Below are 11,323 nucleotides of genomic sequence, written 5' to 3' on the forward strand. Positions count from 1 at the left end.
TATATTGGTAGAAAAGATGGGAGTAGTAAATGATAAAAGTAAATTTGACCAAGTTTAGGGTAGAATAAATTGAAGTCATTTTACGTTCTATATTTTACATTCACAAACATGTATTCCAAAGAAACTCGTTCAAGCAACTTCCATAAATTAGTTTTTTTTTTTTTAAATTAAACATCTCTTTCAATTAAACAATCACAAGATTTAAATTTATCAATTAGAGACAGAGGGATTAATATATATAGATTATGTCATAACCTTAATTTTTTTTTTTTTTAAAAAAAAGTGTAAATCCTATATTTCAAAAAAAAAAAAAAAAAAAAAGGTGTAAATCCTACTATTAAATAAATGTAATAACCTAAATTCAATTGTCACAATTATGAGAGATCGAGAGGGAAAACTAATGAAGCAATTTAGTTTATTCACAAAATCTACAACTTCTAGCAAAATAATGAGAGACATGCTTTAATTTCTTGCTTATAAATGACAAAATGCGACCATAAAATTAGCCACATATTGCAATTGGGAAGTACAAACATTATACTACGGACTAGCTAGCTAGTACATGATTAATCACAAGAAAAAAGATTAAAATGTTTAGATTGGTTGGAGAAATATAATTGGACAGCCAGCTAATAAGAGTACTGGCCTTTATAAAGAAACACATAAATAAAGACTAATTAATCAACAGTTACAAATAAAATTAAAAAAAGGGAAAAAAAAAATTAGCTAGCTAGTCTCTTCATTCTTGAATCCTACCTAGTAATTGGTACACTTCTCTTGCAATTTCATCCACGGAGTTTAGCTTGCTCTCATCTTCTACCTGAAATCATATATAATAACTTAAGTGAGATAATTATTAAACATCTATATTAGCACATATTTTATCGATAATTTTAAATTAGCCTAGTATGCTATTTCACTTAATTTTGTACATTTGTAGTCCTTAATAATAGCTACTTAAACTTAATTACATGCATCACATCCACAACGAATCCATCTTTAGATAATAATCTCTATCCATTTAAAACAAATTTTATTAAAGATTAAAGATATTTACCTAATGAAATTATCTATATGTAGGAATGTCATGTATCTGACACGTTACAGTTAATTAGTCAGTCAGTCACACATATATTTAACTAAAGATTTAACATAAATCATATCATATGCAAGAGTAACACCACATGACTACATTTAATGCTAAGTATATTATTCAAGCGAAAATGGTAATAATCCAAGCTAATTAAGGAATTGAATTAAGATAGTTTCAGAATTCACAAACCTTGAGACTAAAAGAGTAAAGGACAACTCCATCATCAGCAGTGTTAACATTAAGATGTAGGACGGACAACCTCAAACTATGCAAGCCAGACACAAGCTTAGATAGCTGCTTAGGCGGGCGCCTTAACCTTATCTTAAGATGTGCGTGGGTCTCAACCATTGTAACCTCTACATCCGCGGCTAGCCCACCACTACTAGTACTACCTCGAACACTAGCATGATCAAGTTGTTGAGGGCTTGTTGCGCCGCTAGCCTTTGTTTGATCTTCATTATCAAGATTGCTATTGCTAGAAAATTGTGGAAAAGTGAAGAACTCTCCAAAGGGCATTGTTGTAGAGCTTGATGATGAGTTACCGTTTGATTCGAGATTCTCTTTCATTTGCTTCTTTGCACTCAAATTTTGTACGTTATGTTCAAGCTCCTTTACAAAGTTGATTGCTGCTCCAACTATTGAAGCTTGGTCTCCCTTTAATATGTAAAATGAAAAGTAAAAGCAAAGTTAGCTTTTACTTTTTACTGGCTTACACATTGCTTGCCTTTTTTTTCAAAATAATTTTGTTCAAATTGATCCATTTTAGGAAGAGCTAGAGATCTCCTTGCCTTAATTACATATATAAGGGAAATTAAAAATTGATTTTGGCACTTTTGATCATGACTTCACAAGAGCATAGTTTATGGGATCAATTCCCCTTTTGAAGATTTAGCATTGCATTTCCACATAAAAGCTCCTCTTTTTTTTTTTTTTTTTTCTTTTTTTTAAAAAAAATAAAATAAAATAATAATAAAGTAAATGTCTTGTAAAAATTATAAAGTAAAAAATTGATTAAGATGTATTTTTTAGTTTGATACAAGATTATGCAAGAAGTATATAAACTAGCATGAACTTATTAATAGTTGATAAGCTAGGATCCAAGTTTCTATGAAATGAGGGTGAAATCAAATTCAAATTTAAAAAACTTGTCTATAAAAGTTTTCCTCTTTATTTTTGGGAGATCAAAAGAAAGCAACCATTTCCCTCTCAAAATTTGGATAAACTTGGTCTATTTTTTTATTTTTTTTTTAAGAAAACATAATTGCTCCCATTGTAAGAACTAATATAGGGTTGACCATAAAAGGTAAGACAGGATACATACTTCAATTTACGCTACTTAATAGAGTATACTGATCAAGATATTTGGCTTTTCTATTGTACATCTAGGAGAGAAATTATTCATTTATCATCACACATTTAATTCAGATTACTCTGTAATAATCAACCTCGCTCATCTCACATACACAACATTAAATTATTATCTATGTTCAAAAATATTTTTCACCATGAAAATAACAAGAATTTTACTAGTGACGTGACAATTATTAAAGGCGCACGGTAGCTTTTTGTACACAAAAGGCTACACATAATTGACCTTCCATTCTCCTAGGGACAAGCCTCATGAGCTAAGATGTCATAGTGTACATAAAAATAATCATAATGTATATAGAATAAGAAGATAAACTAAGAGAAAATAGAAGAAAGATAAAAAGACAATACATACCCTTTGAACATAAGACTCAGGCATCAAAGATCTAAGCACATTCAAGTACTCATTCATCTGCTTCCTTCTATTCCTCTCAACAGCAATGTGAGTCATCCTTTGATTCTCAATCTCCTCTTGGTTCTTCTTAGCTCTAGCACGACGTCGTTGCTTCGGCCTCATCAACATCTCCATAGCAACACCATCATCATAGCCCTCCACAACCTTTGGCTCGCGCTCTTCGTCGGGGGATGAGGAGTTAGCCAACCTCCAACACTCATGATCATAGCTATTCAAGGGTGGTAAATCACTAACAACACTACAAGTAGGAGGAATAATACCATCATCATTATGATGAGAATAATAATAAGAATGCCAATCAAAATCTACTTGATTAGCATCATTATTATTACTATTATTCTCAACTAAGTAACAACTATCATTAATATTGTTACAATCATAAGAAAATAAAGTATCATTATTATTATTGTAATTAATATTGGTAATATTGTTATTATTATCAAACCAAGGTTCTAATAATAAAGGGTAGAAATCTTTGTTGCCATTAATATGGCTAAAAAGGTCTTGTTGATAAACGGCTGCTTCTAGTGCCATCGCTATTAAATTGGGTCGCCCCACCAAATGCAAAGCAAGCTCTTTCTTTTCTTTTTATTTTTTCTCTATTTTTGGGCAACAAAAGGAAGTGGGTTGGCTATTAAGCTAGACTAAGGAAGATAATGTATCAAAGTTAATGTTTTTGTGCTTTCTTTAGAAACATTTTTGGGGGGTTTTATAGGCCCCTTAATGTTCTACAGCATATATTGCACGTGAAAATATTTGGCAGGTTGGTTTTTTTTTTTTTTTTTTTTTTTTTTTTTTTTTTTTTTTTTTTTTTGCAATAAAGGGTAAAATAGACTTCATTAGTGTTGTATAATAAGAAAGATTAGTGAGTGATTATGTGTGTAGGATTTGATTGGTTCATTGTTGGAAGGATATTTTTGGTATTGTCAAGACAATTTTATTTTTTTTTCCTAGTGTATATGTTTTATTCACTTGAATTTCATCATAATTTGTTAGTCCAAATACAAAGGATATCTGGTAAAAAAAAATCCAATTAAAATAATACTCCCTCTATTTCTTAGCATCAATTTGATCGACACATTTGCCGAAACATAACTTTGACCATTAATATCTTTAATTGTCTATTAGTAAAAATTATATAATGAAACTAGACATTATGACTAATCTAATGATATATTAGTATAATACTCCCTCCGTCCCCGATTGATAGTCACTTTTGCTATTTTTGGGCACCCAAAATGTTAGTCACATTTGCTTTTTTCAAGTACCACTAATATTATTTTTTTAACAAAATTCTCTAACATTTGCAAAAATATTTGTGCAAATTTAACTTTCCCATGTACTTTAATTACTTTCTCTCTCTACTTTTTTGCATACCCAATGTAAATTTACATTTTCAATGTACTTTCCTTAATTCTCCTTAATTCCCGTGATTTTTCTTCAAAAGTGACTATCAATCGGGGACGGGGGGAGTAACATTTATTTACTGTATAGATCAGAGATGAAAATATTAAGTCAACCATGTTACATGAATAGTAAAAAAGTCAAAGTGATACATTTATAAAAAAAACGGAGGGAGTATGAAATAAGTAAAAAAATAATAATTTGTTTTATACAGATATTGGTTACTTTATTCAATTTTATAAAAACAAATAGACAATTCCATTCCAATGGGTACCTAGCTAGTTTTTCACTAAGTACTTGGTGTTGGAACTAATTAACTAGTTCTGATGAGCCCATGAGCAATCCCACATGTGAGTGAAAGTGTTGTCCCACTTTAAAAGAGTGTATAAGTGTTGGGAAGTGTATTCCACATTGAAAAAACAAGAAAGTTGAGTCCACCTTATAAGGCTTTGGGGCTACTCCCCTCATAGCCATATGTTTTGAGGTGAAACCTCCTTGATCGTGTAAAGTGGACAGTTATGACGGGTGTGGCCTATACCCGTTTAACTAGTTCCAACAAGGATCTAGTTTTGGATCTGATTTCACCGAATTAGAGTTAGAACCGGTTATGAACAAGTCTAAATTCATGGATCCAACAGTTTTCTACTTACCCCTAGTTAGTACAGAGTAATTATTGTCAATATATAATACTTGAATAACATAATCAATTCATCATGAACTTTACTTATGTGAGCTTATTGGTATGTTTTGATCTAATTAAACCTGTATAATTAAGGTTATTAATCTATTGTAAGAGATCAATTCAATGTAATTGTCACGTCTAGGGTTATGCCGAAGAAAATCAATTAGGGCTAAGCTAGCTAGTGTTTCTTAGTCTTCCCTTTACTTTATCTAGTCTTCAAGGAGCTTTACTTGTTCTACCTTCATCCTAAACGGCGAACAATTATCAGAAAATGGCATCTAAGAACGAACTAGATTGGAATTAAATCTCGTCAACATATTGTCTTTTGTGACTCACTATATAAAAACATAACAAAAAATATAGGTTAGTACGGTTTGACTAGGGAAACTTTTGTAAACACTAGTGAACATCTAAACAAAATTGTTGGAATTAACAAGAGATCAAAACAAATTAACCTGCTACAGAGTAAACAAATAGATCAAGTAGTGTAGCAACTTGCAATTGCACAGTACCTGCTCCCTCAAAATTTATACAAGTACTAATTAAATAAAAAGCTGAGCATATATTTATATTTCAGCTTTATGAAGATTCCATAATAAATCATAAAAATATAATGTGTAACTGACAAATTGCTTAATTAATCTAATAAAGACAAATTGGGAATGTTAATTAAAATGCTAAAAGAACTAAAATGGGTGGTTAAGTATTCTTGTTGTTCTAATTAGTTCTAATACAAAAAGGCTAATCTTTACAAAATTCATGTTAGAAATAAATTAATTAATTTAGAAATCTGTGGTATAATATATGATTAAACTCCCAAAATTTGGACAGTTTATGCAAGGTTGCGCCCACAGATTGGTCAAAGGTGGTGAGAAATAGTGCAAAAGTAAAGCAGCCAAAATTTGGTGGGACTGCTTTGGCCTGCAAAATGTTATACCCTAGGTGTTTTAAATTGGATTCATAAACTAATTTTATTATTGATATTGTAGGATAATTAATCATTGTAGGATAATTCAATTCCTTTTATGTATGGGGCCTGCATATAATGCTAATGAACATAGTTTATATAATATGTACGGTACGTCCATTGCATGTATATGATGTATCTAACTATTTGCTTTAATTTGTCCACTATTATATGGTGTTAAAGTGGCTCAAAAGATGGGCGTGTCCTGTGCTTCAGAGTCCACATAGGACATGTTCATATTTAGGGGCCGTTTGGTTCGCACGGGGTAATTGGAATGGAATGAATAAAGAGAATGAAATAGAATAGAATAAAAATACCTCATTTTTGCTTTGTTGTTTGTTTTAAAAACAAAAAACAAAGGGAATCAATCCCACATTCCTACCACCACACCACCACCACCACCAAAACCACCACATATTTCAATTTTGTATATTTTCAAGCCAAGAAACCGATCGCCGCCCTTCGCCAGCCCTCCACTGCCCCTCGCCGCCGTTCGCCATCCCTCCCCCACCCCTCGCTGGCCCCACCACGACACATCCTCCCTCGAAAAACCTACCTTAAATAAGAAAAAACCCTAAAAACTCCCCTCCCCATAAAACCGCTAGACTACCCTCCCACCACCCTCGAAACCCTAGCGCCTAGGGTTTCGAGGGTGGTGGGAGGCTCGTCTGGTGGTTTTACGGGGAGGGAAGGGAGTTTTTAGGGTTTTTCGGGGGGCTGGGTGAAGAGTTACGAGGAGAGGGAAGGCGGTAGAGGTGTAGCGGTGGTCGGGGGAGGTGTAGTACGTAGTGGTCGGGGGAGGCTCGACGGTGGTCAGGGGAGGCTCGGCGGTGGTCGGGGCTGGTTTTCTGGTGGTGTTGGTAGGTGTGAAGGTGGTGATGTGGTGGTGTGAGGGTGGGTAGGGAAAGGGAATGGGAAAGTCTAGGGGGGTGGGGAATGGAGTTGGAAGGATTTGGGGTAATGAGGAGGGTAAAGGGAATGAATAAAAGTGCTAAACAAACATCAACAAAAGGAATCGGGCCAATTGATTCCCATTCCCTTTCCTGATTACCCCCAACCAAACGACCCCTTACTATATTGAGCTGAATTAAACTGAACTGATTGGAGCTGAACTGAACTGATTGGAGTTGAAATGAATATTTTATGAGAAAAGGAAATTTAGAGTTGAACTGAACTGATTGGAGCTGAACTGAACTGAAATTAAGCTAAAGTGAACAGGCCCGTAATTTGGGACTATTTAGGCTTGGTCTATGAACTATGTGTCGTGCTGTCTCAATGCAAAATTTTTAAGATGTTGGTTTATGCATGGTCCAATCTCACATGTCAGCATGCCAGGTGTCTCAGTCAAACTTCATTGATTTTAGCGTGCTTTATTGTGCAATGTCAATCTTGTTGTTGTGCTTAGCTTCTTTTAAATAAGGGCAGTTTAGACCAGGGTATATATGCACGGTAATGTATTTATTCCGGATATATAAAGTCAAATTTTAAACTAATTGCAAGACGGATACTTATATACATTGCATTTGTTGGTTTCAAACAAAAATATACAATGCATTTGCTCGTTATAAATGGTTGATTAAGCCTAACTAGCTAGCTAGTAATACTTCACCTAGCCAGCCTACCATCGAACTAAACATTAATTATTAATTAATTGAATGATTATGATGTAAGTAAGCTACCATTAACGTCATGATTACAATGCATTACCTATGACTTCTAATTATATTGAAAATGTACGTATAACTATACTAACCAATCACATGAATAAATTTCCAAAATAAACTTAAACTTGTATAACAGTATATAATTAAGTAGTACGGAGTATATGATAACAATACATACATGCAAAGTAATAATTAATATATAATTATATATACTTGATCTTGGCGATAGAATAAAGCTCATATTTAAAGAAGGGTTTGACCAACTAATACAATCCAAGTGTAAAACTAGATCCAACTGGCCCTAATTTTGAAAGAATCAAATATTTGTTAATCTATCTAAGAGATACGATTGACTACCAAGTCTTCAAGAAGAGTACAAGTGTCAACCTCATTTTGGCTTACAACTTTATCTATTTAGGCCCCGTTCTTTAGAGCTGCTTTGCTCTGCTCTGCTCTGCTGAAATCTGCTTTGCTCTGCTCTGCTCTGCTCTGCTTTGCTGAAATCTGCTCTGCTTTGCTCTGCTCTGCTTCAATCTGCTCTGCTCTGCTATGCTCTGCTCTACTTAAAATTAATACTTAATATTAAATTATTATAATAATAATTAATATTTAATAATAATAATAATTAATATTTTATAATAATAATAATAATAAATAAATAATATTTAATAATAATAAATAATTAATATTTAATTATAATAATAGTTAATACTTAATAATAATAATAACAATAATTAATTATTGATATTTAATAAAAAAATAAAAAAATAAAAAAAAATAATAAATAATTATTAATATTTAATAATAATAATAATAAATTATTAATAATTAATAATAATAATAAATTATTAATAATTAATAATAATAATAATAATAACAATAATAATTAATATTTAATAATAATAATAATAATAATAGTAATTATACTAACAGTAATAATAATATTTGTAACTAATAATATTAATTATAATAACAATAATTGATTTTTATAATAGCAATTAATATTAAGATAATGACTAATAGTTAAATATAATACTAATTATTAATTTTTAATAATAATAATTAAATAATATTTAATAATAATTATAATTAATATAATAATAATTAATATTTAACTTTAAAAATTTAATGATTATAATAATAATGCGATAATATTAGTAGTAGTAGTAGTAGTAGTAGTAGTAGTAGTAGTAGTAGTAATAATAATAATCATAATAATAATTAATATTTAATAATAATAATAATTAATATTTAATAATAATAATAATAGTAGTAGTAGTAGTAGTAGTAATAATAGTAGTAATAATAATAATAATAATAATAATAATAATAATGATAATAATAATGATGATGATGATGATGATGATGATGATGATGATAATAATAATAATAATAATAATAATAATAATAATAAAATAATAATAATAATAATAATAAAATCTGCTCTGCTCTGCTCGGCTCGACTGAAATCTGCTCTGCTCTGCTGAAATTTGCTCTGCTCTGCTCTGCTTTGCTTTGCTCTGCTGAAATCTGCTCTGCTCTGCCCAGAAGCTCAAAAGAACAGGGCCTTAGAGTAGTACTGTATGTCTGTATTAATTTAAAATACCTAGTAAGTTACCTCCTTCATTTTCGTTTTTTTTTTTTTTTTAATTATTTTTTTTTAATTTTTTATATATAATTTAAATATTGTAACATTTATTGATCTCTACAGGAAAAAAACATATTCATGCAAAATACTTGTGTCTAATATGATTGAGTATGATTGTAAATTAAACTTATATACGGAGTATTTTTTAAATAGTATGTTTGTACGTGATAGAAGATACTCCATAAGTATTATTTGTATTCAAATGGGACATTTATTTGTACAAAGTAATGTAAAGTACTTGATAGTTTGTATACTCGTACATGAATAGACACCTATTACCAAGTCAAGCTTGGTCTAGTGGAAAGGAGAGCACCTCCCAACCATGAGGTTGGGGGTTCAATCCCCACAAGTGACAATGTGGGAGAGTGGGATTCCGTTATCTTCCCCTCACTCTTCCAATTTGTCAAGCCCGCTAACCTGGACCAGAAATACCTATGAGAGGTTTTGGAATAGTAGGACCCTTCTCCTTACCAACCCAAAATTTAAAAATAAAATAAAATAATAGACACTATTTGTATTATTATAAATTTACAAAGTATTAGTGAATAAAAAAATAAAATAATAGACACTATTTGTATTATTATTATAAATTTACAAAGTATTAGTGCTATGTAATTAAAATGACAACTTAGTGTATTAAATAAATACCTTAAATTTTGTTTATAATCAGCTATGAATAACAATTAGCCTATCTAAATCTGCAATTTTGTTTATAATCAACTATGAATAACAATTAGCCTATCTAAATCTGCAATCAAATTTGATCAAATTTCATCTAATTTTTTTATGGCTATCGATGGTTCGTATCTAGTACGTAATCCTTATATAACTTTACTTATTAATACTATATAGAAGCATAATTGTCTATTTGTTTGTTTCAAAACGCATTTTTGTCTATTTTGTGAACTGTGCACAAGTCACAACCTTAAAATAATGCTCATTCTAGATTTAGGAAATAATATGAAACTCTCTAAAAAAAATGAAATAGTCTTGCATTATAAGCTTGTTTTCCGAAAAGGACAACCATGCATATTATAGTAATTGCGGGAATCTTTTGTCAAATATCTTATGTTTAGGGCATTAAGGCTATTTAATAAGTCACAAATTGTGCATTATTTAATTTATAAAGGGAGTACCCTTAGCTTGTGGAATGATATAAATTTTGTAATGAATGCCTAAATGGCATACAAAGGTTACGTCCGATAACATGGGATCTTATGCCTTTTTAAGTGATACCATTATTCCATATTAACGTAGCTTTGATGTCATTAGCTCTACTTTGAATCGATAAACAAACAATCAATTAATATGTTTTTTTTACTTGTTTTTATAGACCTAACATGCATGGTGAATTTGGCATTTATCACAAACATATTAATCAAATTTTTAAATAATATGAAAGGGGTAAAAGCCAAGTAGTTTCTTATATCTAATGTACGGAGAATACTATTCAATTCTTATATTATAAAGACATATTTTTTGTAATAACAATTGTTTATAGTGTGAATGGTAGAATTCAGGTACAATTTCAAACATCAATTTATAATAATGTACTGTTAAGGTCTTATGGCATAAATTATCATTATATAATGTATAGGTGGCTCATGAGAGATATTACTCCAACCCGTTTCATAATAATTACTCCATCTGTTTCAATATGATAGTCCTATATGGAATCAATCACATAAAATAAGAAAAGGTGAATATTTGGAATTTAGCATTAAAGTAAAAAACAATTCATAAATAGTTTGCCTTATTTAATTTTTTTGATTTTTTTTAAGGAAAGCATTGGTCATAATTGCATAAATCAAGGGAATAATTTCTTTACATAGAGTCATGTTATTAATTCACAATCAATTAATCTAACCACTCATAATTTATTATGAATAAAATAGGAAATAAAAACTAAGTTAAAAGTAGAATATACATTCAATATGGGTAGATATTTTTGAAACGCCCAAAATAGTATATGAGACTAACAAATTGAAACGGAGGGAGTAACACATATTGACTTTTTAGATTACTCATAAACTAATTTTGACTATTTTCTTCGACCCCAAATTAATTCCACTTTGAAGGAGG

General features: G+C 30.4%; 1 protein-coding gene across 1 annotated transcript; it reads right to left on the bottom strand.

Moving 5' to 3' along the window:
- Window positions 1-352: 352 nt before the first annotated feature.
- Window positions 353-3,585, bottom strand: LOC145626611 (transcription factor bHLH94-like). The gene is made up of 3 exons (XM_081679071.1): window positions 2,817-3,585; window positions 1,283-1,747; window positions 353-820 (listed from the first exon to the last, which is right to left on the bottom strand). The coding sequence occupies exons 1-3, from the start codon at window positions 3,408-3,410 to the stop codon at window positions 740-742; spliced, it is 1,140 nt and encodes a 379-aa protein (XP_081535197.1). The 5' UTR covers window positions 3,411-3,585; the 3' UTR covers window positions 353-739.
- Between the last annotated feature and the right edge of the window lie 7,738 nt (window positions 3,586-11,323).

Source organism: Chenopodium album, chromosome 4 (genome assembly GCF_948465745.1).
Source record: "Chenopodium album chromosome 4, dcCheAlbu1.1, whole genome shotgun sequence".
Lineage (NCBI taxonomy): Eukaryota > Viridiplantae > Streptophyta > Magnoliopsida > Caryophyllales > Amaranthaceae > Chenopodium > Chenopodium album.